At 35.5% G+C, this 19,594-nt stretch overlaps 1 protein-coding gene across 1 annotated transcript in view; it reads left to right on the plus strand.

Annotated features, from left to right (window-relative positions):
* The window catches only part of LOC144442449 (uncharacterized), a 75,233-nt gene that overhangs the window by 26,936 nt on the left and 28,703 nt on the right, over window positions 1-19,594 (plus strand). Inside the window, exons 3-5 of the mRNA XM_078131805.1 lie at window positions 8,152-8,214; window positions 18,478-18,612; window positions 19,326-19,433. Of these exons, the coding sequence (XP_077987931.1) occupies window positions 8,152-8,214; window positions 18,478-18,612; window positions 19,326-19,433 (306 nt within the window). The remainder of the gene's footprint in view (window positions 1-8,151; window positions 8,215-18,477; window positions 18,613-19,325; window positions 19,434-19,594) is intronic.

A 19,594-nucleotide genomic window follows, 5' to 3' on the forward strand; every position in this document is an offset into this window, starting at 1 on the left:
AAACCAGGGCTTGACAGTTTCAGACTTATATACTTACTCTGACACTGAGACAGGAAAGTTATCTATCCTTCACAGGAAGTTCGAGTTGGCAGACAGCCGAAGATGTTTGGATACACACAATGCTAACATTCTATGTGTTAATGAGAACCCACCCCAGGGTGGTATGACCTTGTCACAAACATTTATAAACATCTATTACATTTTACATGTAATACTGCCCCAACCTTGTATGTCATATTGTGCTTTCCTCTTAGAGAAGGTTGCTGTGCTCAGTATACACCATGTACACCCAAAGAAAACAGTCGTCTTATTACTCTGATCTGTCTCCAGAAACTCCATTTTACTAGAAATTAACAGGTTTAACATTGTTTTCACCTGAACTTAAAGAAAACCATCTCTGTGTCACTTTATTGAACTTCTTTCTCTTTACTAGAAATTTCATTTCTAGCTACAGAATGGCAGGTTTAACATTAGAGTCAAGCTCAAATTTGCGTTTAGCTACAGAATGGCAGGTTTAACATTAGAGTCAAGCTCGGATTTCCATTTTCTTGAACAAAAGATTTTAAAAAGTAAAATCTCATCTTCAATCGTTTTATTTTAAAAAGGAAAGACCATCTTTATTATATTGGTACACAATTTCATTTGATTTCAGGATTAGTTTGAATTGCATACATTTGTTTGAACATAACCAGTGAAACGAATCCTCAGTAACCTTAATCACAATTCTAAAAAAATTTGGTACTTGTATAGAAACTCGTTAAAGGAAAATGAGGATTACTTTGGCTTTGCATATACTCACCAGAACAAAACCTATGAAAGGAAGAAAGGAAGGTCATTCCTTGCTGTCATTAGCAAAGATTTGACAGCAGGATAACTCAGAGAAAATTTGCATACAATACTCAGTTCTAAATTTTACAAAAAGGAAAAGTCTTTCTTTGTGAAGATTTACAATGTAACTATGAGGCAAGTTACTGACATCCATCTGAAAGGATTAGTTTAATTGCATCTACTTGTCAGAAACGTAATCTTTGTCAACATTCAAGACAGATTTAACTTAATCATTAGTTCAAATTGCTAGTCATTAGTTGAGATTTACATACAAAATAGTCAGGAAAACAATTAACAATTAAAGAACAGTATGTCATTACAGTGGGTTTGATTATCACAGAGTTTATACATAGGTGTCCATGCTAATTCAAATCTGATCTAATCTCTGTGAATGTGTACACCTGTCAAAAACAATGGCAGTCATTATGCAAATTTCTGTCAGGTTGTGGTCCAACTGCATAAGTGTGTGATTTCCACCATTGTAAGTTTTACTTCTAAAGAGCCTTAAATCTTTCTTCTTGTCTTTGTCTTGGACTGAATACATAAAATCTAGTATGTACTGTATTCTCACTGTAAGCCTATTCTACATGCTTCAATTGAGATTAACGTTACAGTCTTTGCACAGACAATCTTAGCATAAAAGATCTTATATGTAGACACAACATAGTGGCTGCAAAGTAGCTTTGATAGACTTGTTGCCCATTCCATGATGCATCAATGTAACTCTCCATACAGTACCATGGTATTCTGTATGCATGGGGAGGGGGGGGGGGGGTTGACCATACCCTGGGATGGTTGTGTTGTGACCATATACCCTGGGATGGTTGTGTTGTGACCATACCCTGGGATGGTTGTGTTGTGACCATACCCTGGGTTTATCAGTAAAATCCATCTCTATTTAGTCTTTGTTCTATAAAATCACTCACAATTAAAGAGGTCAACATGTCTTTCTACCATTTCACAATGAAAATGTTATTTTAAATGTAAATTAAAAGACAAACTATAACAACAGAAGTGATGTCATCTCGCGCAATGCATCTTGAAACTGAAAAATCGTCTATGACTACACATGCATGCATGCCACATATATCATACCAATATTGGCTTTTTGTTAAGGGCAGAATTGAGTTTCCCAGGTTCCTCTCAATTATCATACTTTAAAGGCCAGGGTTGCAATCTCAGGAACCTGCATAGTTATCTGCTCTGTTGAGCCATAATCCTACGTAGGCTTAGTTTATTGTTCTTGACCAACTTTTTCTATAGCTCTGCCAGAAATCTACTTTTTATTTTCATCCCAAAATTTTAATGCTATTCCAAAGTGGGTTTTAAGTTAAAAAAAAAAACTGCATACTATTCAAAAGTCTCTCATCTCTGTCACAAAGTATTTCTGGTGTTTTTCAAATGGTATGTCGGCAAAGTACAATGGGTATTTAAACATAGATACATCTTAACTTTGTATATGTGCTTGACAATACATCTGATACCCACTACCAATACCACCCACAACACTATTTAGAAAGAAAACTTAACCTGTAACTGTTTTGGATTATCAGGTAGCGTATTTCTATATCACTGCTGGAACACAAGATGTCAAACTAAATGAGTGGATGAAATTTGATGATTTGGATTGTTTTGACTGTTTTCTAGATCTATTCAAGATGACTGACCATGAAGTAAAGTACATGTAGTGGTATCATAAACAGAACATTACCGGCCACATTGGTATACTGAAGTATCAACATCAATGTGCCCTCTAATGACAGTCAAATTTTGGTGTCCTTGGTCAAACTTCAAAGTGATAACATATATATATATATAAAACTCTCATTTCTAATGTTAGTCGCTACATAGTAAAAGATAGGAGACAACCAAATCAAAGCCAATTTGATGTGTCACTCACGCACATAATTTCTACCAAATTGACTTAGAGGGCACACTGGTCAGCATTCTGTAGCTTGTGAAAGGCCTTCATACTAGAGTAGTGGGGTCTACCCTATAATTTCACCAAATAAATCAGATCTCTCCACAAGCCTATAGATGGAGTACACTGTTGCACCCTAAGATTTCTCCTAATCAGGATTCTCTCCACACTTTTCTAGAGTAGTAAGTTCCATGCTATGATTGAACCTAATAATCAGGGTTCTCCCCAGACATGGCATGATTTTAAATACATAACAATGTACTCATGTACATTACTATATTATTTCAGGTTCTCTCGGTCCCAGGGCATGATGTGATTTACATATTCAAATGTACCGTCCTAAACACCTCACAAACCATGAATTGTATATGCAGATTGTTTTTGTTTTTTGTTATTTTAAGAGTTTTATTGGGTGACTGTATATAAATGCAAAATGTTTCAAAATGTCAAATGAGGACTTTCAGTTTTGATAGAAGAAAGACATATTCATAATTTAAAAGTCAAAATAATTGGATATATATTTGTAATTTCAATTTATCATTATACCTGGTATACCTGTTTCATGTGAAATCTATCTTTTAGACCGACTGACAAACAGCCAAAACTTTAGCATTATTTGACACATAGTAACACAAGAAGTGTTAGAAACACCTGTCAACAGTACAGTTGTTATCACCAACAAAACTACAGAAGTTGGTAAGGGTCACACTAAACCCTTGACCTGTTTGAGAAAAATATTCTCTAACTTTTGCGTGAAAGTTACAGATCCGGAATCCAATACCCTAGTTATTGTATATGTGATACATGTTAACTGTGTGACATTGAACAATCTGAAAATGAAGTCTTAACAAGTACCAGCTGTTGTCTCTGTCCTTAGTCAACCTTTTCTGTTGTTTATCTTGGGGAAAATGAGCTGAAGTGTACTTGAACATTTTTAAGTCCATTTTGGAACGTCTTAATAGTGTCTTGAAGACAGATTTAGTGTCAAGGACATAGCTTGGTCTGCAAAGTGTTAGTAGTGTAGGTGAAGAAAAACAAGATGCTTTTAAAAAGTTGACACATCAGATATGATGAAGTGTTATTCATGTATGTTGAAAGAGCTATAATGAGAAACTCAGTGAAGTCAAGTGAGAAGTGATGAACAAAACACAGATATCTCTATTCTTGGGAAAGTGTAGTCTAGTTCCTATACAGTATCGTTACCATTTACACCTCCACTCAACCATGTTGGCATCCACACTGGGGAAAGTTGTGGTCTTGCAATTTAAGTTGTAAGTCCAATATAATTAAAGAAAACTTTGTTACCATTCTATTGTTTGAATTATTGCAAACATTTGACACCAATCGATCACTCAATCGATCACAAAATTTATAGAGCCTGTAAACCATTATAAAATAAAGTTCAGAAGCACAACCTCTAAGTGATCATCACCATACTTTTTGATTGTAATAAAATTATTAGCCTAGAATAAAGTCGTGCTGGCATTTTGGCACTTTTTTCCTCAATGGCACGGGTGAAAGGCAAGAACCAAAAAATCATTACGTGACTGAATTCTAGGCTATAAAATACTTGGACTTTGTATAGAACTTTATTGGAATGCCAATATCTACTTCTAGTGACTAGTATAGAACCATTGCATGGTCATGAGTAGTAGCTAGATGCTACACATGGTATGATTTTGTCTTCACTTCTTGAGATAAATACACAGTAGTCTAGTTCCTTTACAGTATCGTTATGATTTATACCACTACGAAACCACATTGGCATCCAGAGCAGATACACAGATAGCGCTAGACTACATGAAGTGCTATCATGTAATATCATTTGTACTTGGTGAATGTACATATGATTACTTTTTCCTGTGATTGTCAGTTTGCATGTCACAATTTTCTTGACATATAACCTGTATGATATGACCCACTTAAATGTGAAATGCAGAGCAGTTCAAATTCTGATTTCTTGTAAAACATTAGAAAATATTTAACACAATATTTGACTGTTCTTTTGTTTTGCAAATTTCAGAAAATCTCTACTAAAGTTCTCTACTAGACTTATAAAGTGTTGTTTACATTATATATAGAAGTTAGTAGCATTGGTATTTTGATTACATCAAATAAGCTGAAAGCATTTAGAAATACTGAAGGGTAGTAAAATATAATTACTGAAGGTTCAAGGCCCAGGTCCAATGAATTAAAGCTCGGTAGCGTTTGAGGAAAGAAAGGCTGTAATTGTGTGAAACCAACTATGTGCCAGTTTAGTCAGATCATTGAGGAAATGGTTTGAGCCCACAATTGTGAAAAAGAAATCAAATGCCAGTTTCATTAGTTCATTTCATTGGTAAATTGTTCAGGAAATGATTTGTGCTAAGTAGAAAAGTACAATGCACATTTCTATTCTTGTACAATTTTCCCATGCCAAGTCATCACTTCATTACATCTCAGCATCTGTCACCAGTTTCTAGTCTAAGCATATTCAATTCTGCATGAAATAGGTCACATACTAGTCTGTCTATAAAATGTAAAATCACACAGAAATTAGGACATGAAAGTTGTTCTGTGCTCTCAGGGGGAAACAATATCCTGACCATAACAACCCTCTAAATTTCACAATATGTAAACCACTGTAAGGTTTGCTAGAATTGTATGGTTTTGTGTGACTTCCTGCCAATCTACAGACCAGACCTTGATGGTCAAATTAAGATAATCTGTTTATTAAAGACCAGGGATTTAATACCAGGTTCCCATATTTGTGCTATCTTATCAGTGGAGCCATAAGGATTAGATAGGAGCCTTCTTTTGCTCAGGACCAACTTTATGTAATTACTCTACTACTAAGATCTACTTGTGGTATTGAATCGTGAAATCTTGAGATTCGTCACCACAGAGCACTAGACTACTGACTACTTTTTTGTATAGTTCTGTCGGACGATCTACCCAAATGTCAATCCTATCTGAAACTAGGCTTCTAAGATTTAAATGTTTCGTTGGAATTAAGATTCAAAATTTCACATTTGTGTGAACAACAAAGCAAAACAGTGAACGTTGAAAGGGTACAAATCATGTTAGCCATGACATTAGTATAGTGTCAACAGGAGATAAGTATAAAGGAGAAGGTTTTCAAATAAACTTGACTGTCAAGGGACACGGTCATAGTTAAAAAGTGAAAGGTATTTTATACAAAGACAAGCTCTTATGAAGCCAGAAGGGATAGTGTTCTCAGCCTTGTGGGAATCAAAAGCTTTCCGGTCACCTAGGAAGACTGTTTTCCAAAGACTTAAGAATTTGGAGATATATGAGAAATGACTTATCCATCCAGTTTTAAGAATTTGAGTACTGCACCCTACCTTGTAATTATGTGTTCATAGTTGTAAGGTCGGATTTAGGATACCAGGAGATGTATAAATTATGGGGAGAATACAGGATACTATAGTCTGGATGCCAACGTGGTTTCTAACCGAGTGGAAGTGTAAATGGGTAACGATACTGTATAGGAACTAGACTGTGAATGGAAATGTAAATGGGTAACGATACTGTATAGGAACTAGACTAAGGATACTGGGAAATATACGAATTATGAAGAATATATTAAACCAAATATGAATAATTAATAAATATTGATAATATTGACAGAATCAATGAAATTAATCCAGTAAACCTTGGTTTTTAGAAAGTCTGTATTGTATACTCAAAGTATTCTGAGTCAATCCAGGATATTCCTCAGGAAAGAAAGAGACCATATATGAGGACGTTATGTACTATGCATAGCTAAAATATACCAAAGTTTAATACTGGGACTATAAAATTAATTGTATGGCATATTGTACAGGCAACTGTATGAATAATACCAGATTTCCTTCCAATCTGTAATACAGTACAACTCTACTCAATAAGTATTAATAATTAATACATCTAAATCACGATTGCCAAATCCACTACAATTTGGTTTTTAAAAGCTGTGATTAGTGTCTATATCACTATCATATCAATAAGACTTTTTGAGTGTTGTGAAAAAGTGAAATGTCTTACAAAACTTTCTTTAAGTTTAAACCTCAGATTACATACAAGCTGAGAGACACTGACGCCTTCAATACAAAGAGCACTTGAATTTCACATCCATGGGTGTTCACACAGTATAGCAGAGTATCACCATAACATGTGGAATGTTATGCTCTTGGTTACTAATATTTGTGAATGTAAAATAGTCAAGTGTCAAATTTCTACCAATTGTACTCACAGCTGTGTACTCGTTAGTACCTCTACCATGGACATGAATCTACCCTATTACATTCAATAGACTAACGTTGATATTATATATATATATATAATATCAGAGTGTCTGATGATCGCAATATGCGTGAAACTCCGAGTTACACCCAAGAAAGAGTTCCAGTACTACCAAAACTATTACGCTCTGCCACTGCGGTATAGAGCACTGTCTTAGCAGATTGATACTCACCGAGTTATATATATATATATATATATATAAACTACTTTCAACTTACGTCAACTTACGTCACTGACGTAGGATAGTACATGTCTTTATACTACATACTAGTTACCTGACAAATTTCAATAGGACACACTTCTACACCTGTACCCGTCCCCATTCACAATTTTTAGAATAAGAAAATACTGCCAAAATTTCCCAACACATGACGTAAACTAGACTGTAAGATACGTTGTGACGTTCCACCCTCACCGGCCTCCTCGCTGATGTGTGAGGGCATTTTGTCACGGCGTACCTTACAGACTAGACGTAAAGCAGTTTTCTGAGCTTTCCTGTCTGTTTTTAAACAGGATAACGTTTTGTGAATGTTGCAAATATTAATGAAATTACTCAAGTAAAATGTTCTTTCTTATCAATAATTTTCTAGACATTTTAAAAGTATTTGTAAATACATTTCAAAGTACATTAAATGTTTGCAAAGTGAAGTAACGTATGTGAATGTTTCAAGTTTGAATAGTGAAAACAGATGTTGTATATAGTTTGTACACCTTAGTGTTATAGCCCAAAGACTTGGCTCTCTGGCTGCCCATAATTAGCTCACGAGTCATAGTAGCCAATACTGAGTGATAGCCAAGTCTCTCTAGGCTGGAACCAGATATCAAAATATCCAGATATGAAAACAGATACCAGGTCATGTCCAGACACCTGATTCTCTTATATAATTCCTTTTGTAGTTCATAATTGCTCAGTCTAAAGTGACCAGTCTGTTATTCTTAGGTGGTAGTCCATGACTTGGCAGCTGGATATCTTTTTAAGTTGCTTCAATCAGCCATGTTTAAAGAATTTTCACTCAACAATTTCTCACCATGGCTCACCTTTTTAGTATCAAGAAACGGAAATTAAAATTTATAGAATTTTGATCTAACTTTTTTAAATTATTTTTTTAATTCCCCAGGAAGACAAATATTGCAATGAACTCTGTGATGGCTGTGTGTGCAATGGGCAGAAGGGAGGAAGGGTGAGTATTCTGCAAAATAAACATTCTGTAGAAAATGGCGCAACTCACAACACTAGAGTGAGATAGAAGTTTTCACTATAAGAAATTCTCATAGTTTGTTCTGTCATACAAATTGATCTCTTTTGGAATCATAATTGTAAAAAAAATGTTCTATATCAAAATTGGAAATGGGTAAACAGTTATTTTGGCCATGTATGTTATGGATAAGACAACAGTCACCTCTTCAAGGTAAGTCAGCCAGCCAACCTATGGTGTGATTGAGGCACACAGACCGTGAATTCATGGTAAGTACCGCTACAATGTTGTGGTGTGTTTGTGGTGTGGGCCTCAAGATAGTTGCTTGTGTGAAGACATTAATTGTAACAGTCACATGTGTATGAGTTGTGTGAGCTTGACTTTAGGATGTCTTTTTGCATATTCAAGACATTTCAGTTTGTTTGATTATGTGGTAAAGAATGACTTTTAAGAGATGATGAGTACATACATTATTCTTGTACATTTCTGTATTTAGACAAACTTAACTCTTCAGATCAAAATTGATAACTTCTGCAACAGTTATGAAATGAATAGCCTCAATAACTCGACCCAGCATTGCTTGCCGCATTTCCACATTTACAATGTTTGATTGTTGGCCATTGGCTATATTATCTTGTCTAGAGAATTTAAATATTGTTGAGTGCAACTGACATTCAAGGAAAGTTTAATGTTATGAACATCAATATTTTTTGAGGAGGAGATATAAAAAGTCTAGAGATAAAGAGTCTAGGTACTGTCCCAAACTCATCCGGTGTAGACAAGGACTATACACTGCTGTACTAAATGTTAACTATGGTCTTCAATGTTGAGAATAAACAAGTATATTGATAGCTCATTCATAAAGTGCTATGACCCATGAAGGTATGAGTCACACATAGATAATGTATAAGTATATAACAAAGAAACTGAACCATCTGTGGTTGAACTTGAAGAAAGGCTGCAGTTGAACTTGCAGTGTTTATATATTGTTTCCCAAACAACAACAAAAAAGTAGGTGTTCAAGGTAAAATAATTCAATACATACAGGGAGTGATGACATGAAATTTAATGAGATGGTAGAACATCAACAGTAGAATTGTGACATCCTGCCTAAGTGACCATAGTCTGGATGCCAATATGGTCTCAACCCCCACCCACACCCAACCCCAACCCCAATAGCACTAGACATGCCAACATTCTAACTGGTCTTTGCTGTTGAAACAACAGTTTATAGCTTTGACTGACCACAATACAACACAACACAAGATGTGTTCTTAATTCAATGAAACTATTTGTCAAAGGATGCTTCACATCATTATCAATACACATAAAATACATTAATACTGCTACATTAAAATCAATCTTGTGACAAGTGGTGTGATTCTTGAAAATTGAGTTCTTTTAATAACATCTTGCATATTTAGACTAAAGAAAAAATATTATTAAACAGTAAAAACAAAGGTTGTACAAGTACTTCTAACTAGGGCCTTTATAGAAATAAATAAGAATTGAATTCTTGGTACGTGGTAATGTGAAGTCAGAAGCTGCTGGACATGAGGTCAACTAGATCAATACCATAGAGATTAGCATCCACTGTTATATATTGACATGATCTATCACACTTTCAAATGCCTATGAGGTCAACACCAGGCTATTGTACAGCTCTTATTAAAGTATTGGAACAATGACAAAGTTGGGCAGTAAATGGATCTAATCACTGTCTGGAGTAAAGAAGGTAGTAAAGTTCAACAGGAATATATCATATGAATGCAGGAGTTCAAACTGCCTGCTATGTGCACTGTGTCTGACCAGCACGTTTCACAGGTTCTTCGTATCTAAAGAATGTTTGGAATTTGGCATGTAATTTGCTGTGACTTCTTAATGTGTGAGTCAAGGAAAGCTGTAATTCTTCTGGTGCTTTGTTTGTGGAACTAGAACAAAAACTAGGCTGCATGGTATGAGATGGGATGTGTCATGGATAGTGTTTGAATTGACACATTTGTTTATTAAACATGCCATCGTAGTGCTTGAAGGGGAACATTTGAACCTTGCATGCTGGAGAATCATTTCATGATTTTTACATCACTTATATTACATGAAAAATGAATGAAAACTTGTTCCTCATTAATTTTTCAGATAGTTAGGATCCTTCCCAAGGGCATACATTGCCTCATAGGAGTTGCCAGACATGCATATACAATAGCAGAACATAAATATTCATAGTTGTTATTATTTGAAGTTAAAGCCTTGATTTAGTGATGTGAAAGTGATGTAAAATTGTGAAATGACTCTCCAGAACCCAAAGTTTATAAAATGCCTTTATTTCCTGGATTTCCCCAATATTTAATATTCATGACTATTCATGACTGTCACATGTTGCATATCAAACATTTTCCTGAAAGCAATTATATGCAAAAGTTATCCATCATTTCAAAGTACCCCTTCAGTCCAAACCCATCTAGCCTAGAGACTTCGCCATCTCTGACTTGACAGTATAGCCCTGAGACTTGGCCATATGACTTGACATACTGGCTTGACAGTACAGCCTAGAGACTTGGCCATATGACTCTACATACTGGCTTGACAGTATAGCCCATAGACTTGGCTATCTGACTTGACATACTGGCTTGACAGTATAGCCCAGAGACTTGGCCATCTCTGACTTGACATACTGGCTTGACAGTACGCGTTCTGGTGAACAACATTTCCAAGTCTGATAGCCAAGTCCATGGGCTATAACCAATCATGCAAACTTATCATTCTTTAAATTAGATTAATGAATATTAAATGTAATTGGTCATCTTTAGGATAGTATTATCTCAGGACAACTTATCCATACCATCACACATGTAAATGAAAATTTAACTTCAAGTCGTGGTCTGGTTCAACTTAGCCTACCAGATTTCTGGTCCTATTTTGAAAGTTTAACCTCATTGCCATCATTACATCAACTATGCATTTCGTAGAATAAAAGAAAATAGTCAAATATAATGAGTGAATTATCATACTTTTCTCAGATGTATGATCTGGTTTGATGTTTGTGTACAGTCGTTAGTGTGAGTTGGCATGCAGGAAACAGTATGGAAATTGTCATGTCGTTTGCTGTATCTGTCAGTTTTCAAATTATCACATCAAGAATGCACATTAGTATGATTTATGTGACTGAAGAAATATCTAAACATTGGATTGTTAACCTTTACCAATACCATCTGGCAATTTATCAAATCAGTTGAAATAAGTGTTGAACCTCAAGAAGTAGGTAGCATATTAATATCCTTTGTTGTCAGCTTTTATAAATCATGCTGCCTTCGTGCAGACATTTCAGACGGGAAAATATGTCATCCATCTGTGTCATCATAAAGAGGGTTAGGGAAATTCCATGCCAGGAATTTGCACATTAAGTTTATGACCATAGGGATCATGTAATTCAAAATAAACTTCTGTCACTTTCATCCAACCGCATAAGAAAAATAGGTCCCTTGGACGAACTTATTGCTATGCCATATGAATAAAGGTGTGTACTAATCCATTGTGATCCCAGAACATTTGATGAGGGACATTCCTTGAATGGAAATAGAGAATTAGGGAAGCAAAACTGTTAACAAAACAGTACAGGTGGTGGAAACTTATCACATACCCTAAAATCCCATGTCCATCATCATTATGGAAAAACATCAATTGTTAACTTATCTGAGTATTATTGTCTGAACTAGAGATGAGATGACTTTTGTTTGGTTTGTAATTTGGGAAAGTGTCTTTGTTTGTAAAGATACAGGGTATAAACTGCCTGCAAGTAAAGGATCAAAGGGTAGTAAACATTTATGTCACAAGAATTGTTACATCCTTAATGTGCATCCAAGCAGCCACTAAATAGCTGGAATTGATCCCATACAAATGATCATTAATCACAAACACCAGTTGTTGTGTGCTGGTATTTAGTTTAAGTCCCTGAACCTGTCAAGGAAAGTGCTACCTACACCCAGACAGGAAGAAACAGGTGATAGACATAACGAAGCTGGGGTTCATTGGTCTTGAAATTTGAACAACCCTGTTGGTGAAAAACAAAATGGGAGTGTACTTGGTTTTATGTGCAAGGAACGGAAGCAATGACTATGCTCGTTGTGAAAGACAAACTGTTGATTATATGTTTTATAGCTACTTGCCGCCAAAGTTAAATACAATAACTTGACATGCAGACATTACATGCAAATGAAAGCATTCAGAAGTTTTCAGAGTACACCAAAAGTATGTCACACTTTTTAGTTGTAAACCACTTAGTGGTGTTACAGATCATTCTTTTTATATTAATTTAAACCAAACACTTAATGAGTTTAAAGAACGTAATATCATCACCACATTTCACTCTTGAAATTTAAATTTCAGGTTTTATGTTCTTTTTAGTAACCTTTTGTGTGGAAATAAGCAGACGTGGGGGAAAGTTTCTAAGCTGACAAATTTATAAACTATTTATGAGAGGAAAGAAAGCAATGTTGACAGGAGAGTTAGTTACTTTCTTGTAATTATGTTTTTAGTGCTGTAGTTTCTTTCATAGTCGATGTCAAAGGCTGATAACTATTATTAGCATTATTATACTTACCTTTCAGTGGAATAGATTTTATATGTAGATGTAAAGTGTACATGAAGATTAATGATACTGCCATGGAAGTGCACACCCAACATACTTCTATTTGTATTATAGGTTTAGATACTTTAAATGATTCCTTTAATTGGGACAAGGGTTCTAATTACATATGAGTTTCACCTTTAAGGTCAACTGGCTTTGTCAAACTATCCATTTGCTGGCTTTAATGCTAGGCAGTGGACAGTAATCAGGACAGCAGTTAAGTGATATATTATTGTGACGGTTATAGCCCTTAGTAGACGTGGATCTCATGTGCCATTGATTAGGTTGTACACCGAATATGTTTAGAACAGGGCATAGGGAGAACATACTGGGATCCCATGTTACTGGTAAAAACATGGTGAACAAGTAACTTGATGTCCTTTGAAACTGTAGCACTCCATAACAAGTATCAGTACAATATTTTGTTAATTGATAGATTTCCAACCAATCATATGGACTTTAATTTGTACCAAATCATTGAGCACTGATTGGGAAGTATGATGAATTACTTCCGTAATAGTAATAATCTAATGAATAAAATATAGTTGTCAGCAAAAAAATGAGCATTTCAAATGAGAATTTTTCCCACTAAACTCCTGTATCCTGAAACAAGATATATGCCACTTAGACATAGTTTGTCCATGTAGTTGAGTCACATAGGATTTGTTAGGCATTTGTAGATCATATCAGTTTCATGATAGATTCAACTGTGAAATCCAGCGGCAAAGATACAAACAAATGCTGAGTGAGAATGTTTATGCATGCCTTTGGCACTGATGAGTTGGGTTAAGTCAATGTGAACTTTTTAAGGATATATCTGGCATTGATTAGATGGGAATCCACCAGAAGCTAAAACAGTGGCCCACCCTATAGTAACAATGATTCAGGCAAATTTAAGTCAATTATTTCATGGGGAGTATGATTAGACCCACAAGTGTTCAAAGTTTCTGTCCAAAAATCAAGCATCAAGGCAGGGAGATTCCATCAATCTAGACAGGGTTGACCATGGGGATTTCTACCATCCACCAGGCAGGATAGTGTTGATTCCAGGCCATGGAATAGAGATGGAATACCATAAAAAGATGATGGAATACATAAAGAACACAGAAGAGTAGGATAGAGCAAGGGAGTGTATGCCACAACACAGTGACACATTATAAATATAGACCATCTGGGAAGGATAGTGTGGTGATTCCAGACCATGGAATATAACCATAAAAATATCATGGAATACAGACAGAATATTATGAAAAGGTCATGGCATACATATAGGGTACAGATGTCCACTTGGACATAGTGTACATATATGCCACTACATGCTGACAAAACACATTTATATGTAGCCCAGAGACTTGGCAATCTAGTGTGACAATGTTGCTTCCCACACCATCTGATATGTCCTAACCCAAAAGACTTGGTTGTCTCCCTTTAATATGTCATTCATCTGAGCTATACTGTCAAGCCAGTACATCCAGTCAGATAGCAATGTTAGTCTCTGGACTTATTTACATATAAATACAGACCATCTGGACAGGATGGTATGGATTCCACAACATCTTTACAACTATGTGGAACAGAGCATTCAGGCAGGAAAGAGTGGATTTCACAATTTCCTGACAAAGCATCCTGAAATACAGACCATTTGGACAAGATTATTTCTGCCGAATTATTAGTACAGTGGTGTTGAGGACAGTAAAGATGTTAGTGTTGTAAAGAATGCCTGAGTCATGTAATATCATTCAACCATCCTTACATATGGATGTAACAGATGTAGTTAAGTTTCTCAGATTTCCAGTTAACAACCATATCTCTCTCACTAACTCACTCAGTGTTGATGATTTTAAGTCAAGTAAAAGAAAGAACAGTTTTACTCTAGTCTCAGGTGTAGCATATAAGTTTATGCCAGAGACTATTGCCTTTTGGGGCACCACTTGAGTGTTGTCTTCTGAGTGAAAATGAGAAATAAGATTTAAGCTTCCTCAACTTTAAGTTTCTCACACATTGTACAATAGGAGGAGGGGGGAAAACTGATTTTGACCAGGAGAAATAGCAATTTACTGTATCACATTTGAGAACACCTAACAACAGTGGTTCAGTGTCTTACAAATTAAAGTCATGTGTAAATCGTACATCTTTTCATAGTAAACCTGAAGACAGTTGCAGGTATTTTATGCAAAGCTATCTTATAATGGTTGTTAACTGATTGATAAGTAAATTATTTTAAGCTAGAATTTAATTAATGTGTTACAACAAATAAAGAGAAGATCTATCTTTGTCTGTAATACAAGAGATAACAAATCAGTTATCTTCTAAATCAAATGACATATATGTTAGCTAAACATTCTCCAGGTGGTGGAAAGTAAACTAGGTCAAGCTTCATGTGTGCACTTTGATTTATATATCTTCAATCATCCATTCATGTCTAAGATCAGATGCCATGATGTAACAGCAGATAATATTTGATGCAGTTTTGTCATTGAAATAGGCTTAACTGCCACATCATAGGGGTCAATGACATCACTTATATTAAGAAAACTGATCACTATGTAAATCTTACCATTTGTCATCTCAGTTATTGAAAAATATGACAAAAAGAACTTTTGTGAAAGGTTTGGAAATATTGTTTTCAAACTTGGAATTAGTATAAGTCTATAGCTGCTAAACCCTCTCAGGGTAATTCTGCTAAAAGCAACTGATATAACCTGGATGCCAATGTGGTATCAAATCATCTCTTCAACCCTATCTGACTAAATGAGAAATCATGAACCAAAAGTAGTCATGGAAGAGAAAGATCTTGAGATTGGGAAGAGAGAGATCTTGAGATTGAATGATGGATATCACTAGTCTAGTTCCTATACATGTACAGTATCATTAAGATTTACACCTCCATGCTACACTTATGTTTATTTTCTCCTTGTATGGAGTTTTGTTCTAGTTCACCTTATCTCTTTTTTAACCTTTAAATTCCATCTTTCTGTAAGTCATTCTGGAGCCCTTCTTTCTCATCAGTATTGAACCATATAAGGTTTTGTGGTGGGGGGGGGGGGGTGTTGGAGTAAAATTTAGAGCAGCCCAGGAGTGGACTATATTTTGCAGTGTGAAGCCCCCAGTAATGGCAAAGCAGTATTGTCACAATTTGAGCCAAGTCTGTGGGCTAAATGTAATCCTATGCAACTTGTATAGATCAACCAAAGACCAAGAATGGCATTTGTAACACTGCATTATCTTAATCTCCATGTCATATCTTATCACATATTAAACAAGTATTGACCTTTGTGGTGAAAAGATACCATCTGTAAAGCTTGTGACATAACCCTTACTCAGATTAGAGTAAGAGTTTGTGTACACATAAATGATAGTCAAACATAACCACTGAGTAACTACTGATGTTAATTTGTTTCCCAGGTGTGTTTTCCACTCAAAGGTCATTAATAATACTTCAAGGTGTAGAGCAATCCACACTTTGTATTTGCAAGTCCTTCAGTCTCAATTTAACTACATTGTATACAAGAATGCACATAGGTTTGTGAAGATCGGAGACTTTTACAATTGGCATTCATAACACCAATCTGTAGAAACTTTTTATACCTGGTACATATAATTCAGCCCTCCTGTGTATCAACCCATATTCCTCATTATACTGGGGCATTCAAATATATTTCCTAGCCTTGGTTTTGTTTTCAATTATTCATTCTAGTAGCAGCTACTAAAATGCTATTTCATCAGGGAAGAGTTCCAATTTGGCATGAGAGAATGGAAATAAGAGTAATCAGAAAGGGACTTGATGGACCACTTGAAATAGCGCCCTCTCTAGTTGGGATTGTATGATTCATTGTCTTTAATATAGCATCAGAGGCAATAGATAGAGGAGGCCAGGTATGGGAATGTTGAAGGTTTTCAAGCTTTCTTTGTTGTACAATTCAGCCAAGAACATTGACATCATAAAGGTTTGCAAATGAAGATTAGAAACAATCAATATTGAATGAGACCTTGTAGATTGCAAAACAGTTACTTACATAAGATAACAGAAATACCAAAGACTTAGGCAGGTAAAATACAATGAATCTTGACCAGAGATTTTCCCATCAATCATGTTATGTAAGTCAACAAGGTACTCTGATAACTTCTGTTTTATATGATCACAATATCACACTGTAACCAGATAATAAAGTGATTAATTTATAGATAGCATTGTTTTATGCACCTTACTTAGACCCCAGCAAAGATAATTAGTTGAAAATACTGAGGTCCTTGATCTAGGTCCTTGACTCTTCAGTTGAACACTTAGTCAAGGTACACCATGACGCCGACGGTACGCCCTCACACACTGGTCAGCCCCTCCCAGAGAGGAGGCCGGTGAGGGCAGAATGGCATGACATATCTTTAACAGTCTACTAAACACTTAGTCTGTAAGATATGTCATGTTGTTCAGCCCAATTATGCTTCTTATATGAGTGTTGGCTGATAGCGTGGCATGAATTCTGTATCTTACAGACTACTGAACACTAGTCTAGTTCCTATAAAGTATCATTACTATTTACGCTTCCACTCGTGGTTTAGTTAGAAACCATGTTGGGCATCCAGACTAACAACACTATTACCAGTACTTTTTTGTATAAGAAGATATACAATGATATAATCTGTACACTATATCAAGACTCATTACAAATATAATATAGCAGGTTTTACTACAAGATATGGTCCTGTGATGCTTTTTAAAGAGTAGATCATAGACCCTCCACCAGGGTCTGTGAGTAGATATAGCTTACCCAAGACTCTAAATGCATAGGACTATATATATATATATGAAACTTTGATAGCATAAATTGCACAGTAAATATGAAAACCTCATGTAGTCGTATGATAAGTATGTTGTAGCATTGTTCATTTGGGAATAAGTCAGTCTTATGGAATGGCTGTATGTAAATAGATAAGTTTTGTTGTGTGTATGTGTGCATATGTATGTATGTATGTATGTGTGTGTGTGTGTGTGTGTGTGTGTGTGTGTATGTATGTATGTGTGTGTATGTATGTATGTGTGTGTATGTATGTATGTGTGTGTGTATGTATGTATGTATGTGTGTGTGTGTATGTATGTATGTATGTATGTATGTATGTATGTATGTATGTATGTGTGTATGTATGTATGTATGTATGTATGTATGGATACTTGTATGTGTGTGTGTGTGCGTGTTTGCCTCAAGTTGTATGCATGTATGGTTCTTTATTAAAGCTTGGAGCTTATTTACAACCACCATGAAATGGTACTTGATGTATCCTGCTGATAAAACAGGTAAGGTAGAGTTTGAATATATTGTAAGATAACAAATAAGGATGCTATGACTTGTTTTCTTTTTTTAAAGTCATTAGACAATATTTGAACCTATGTTGTGTTGGCCTTATGAATAGGAACCGAGTAGGATAAAGCAGTTTTAATCCTATGTACCTAAAATGCCTCAGGGATTGCGTGCTCCCCATAGAGCTGAGGAAGTAAATCTGAGGCTGTGGTGCCACTATAGGTCTATGCCACAAGTTCTATTTATGAAGACTAGGCACATTACAAGAAAATACTTCATTGTCATTTGAAACATATATTCTAACGTTTCCTTTTTTCTCCTTCATAGGGTATCCCAGGCAGGATAGGACCACAGGGTCCAAGGGGCCAGGTCGGTTTTCTTGGAAAAGAAGGGCCTGAAGGTGAAAAGGGATTCAAAGGTGAAGCTGGTGTACCAGGAGAACGGGGTCCTGTTGGAGAAAAGGTCAGTCAAATTAGTTATAACTTATATATACTAGTAAAATGTAGACTGTAAGATACATCGTGCCGCTCCGCCCTCACCGGCCTCCTCTCACCAATGTGTGAGGGCGCCCCGTCACAGCATACATTACAGACTAAATTTTATATCGTATTTTACCAGTTGAGAATGTCAGTTATTTTTTGGACATAAACCTACAACATAGTACACAACATTCACCTATGTCTCTCCAGACTATAATCAGTCATATGGTTTTCTCTGTTTAGATACAAATATTGCAAATAGGAAACTTGCAATCAAGACTTAGCATGCTCAGATGCAAAGGACTGTGGGATTATCTGTAATTATTGTAATACCTAATCTGACGCTACTGATAAAATAAACCTCCCGCAATGGTCAAAGTGACTAAGAATTGATCATTTGTGGTTACAAACAATGTAACATTATTGTTTACAATACTATTCGATTAGTATTTATATCACATTTCCCATGATGCAACATTCAACATGGCAGGTTTGCAAGTTCCCTATTGAAAGTCCTGTAATTTTGCTGTATAAAGACTAGGAAATGGTGTAAAGTTGAGTAGTATGTATGCCATGAATATATGTAGATGAATTCTATGTAGACAATGTATGTTCAGAACAGTAAATGTTTGTAAACTGTATATTTAATCTTGCAGGAATTTATATTTACCAATCTTTTCTCTTATCATATTGCAGGGAATGATTGGTGTTCCTGGTTTTCCTGGTATCAATGGTATTCCCGGAATGCAAGGTATACATGGTAGTCCAGGTAGACGAGGTCTAGATGGATGCAAGGGAGGAAAGGTCAGTAATGCGTAGTGAAGAAAGTTCAATTCATTGAAACTATTCTCAAAGAAAATATGCAATACAAAAACAAAACTTTGAAATATTTTTGGAGGTAAATTTCACTTCCTATCTTCTTTAAAAAAATAAGTTGCAGGTATGAATGGTTCGCCTTCAGTGGT

The sequence above is a fragment of the Glandiceps talaboti genome, chromosome 11 (genome assembly GCF_964340395.1).
Source record: "Glandiceps talaboti chromosome 11, keGlaTala1.1, whole genome shotgun sequence".
Classification (NCBI taxonomy): Eukaryota; Metazoa; Hemichordata; class Enteropneusta; family Spengelidae; genus Glandiceps; species Glandiceps talaboti.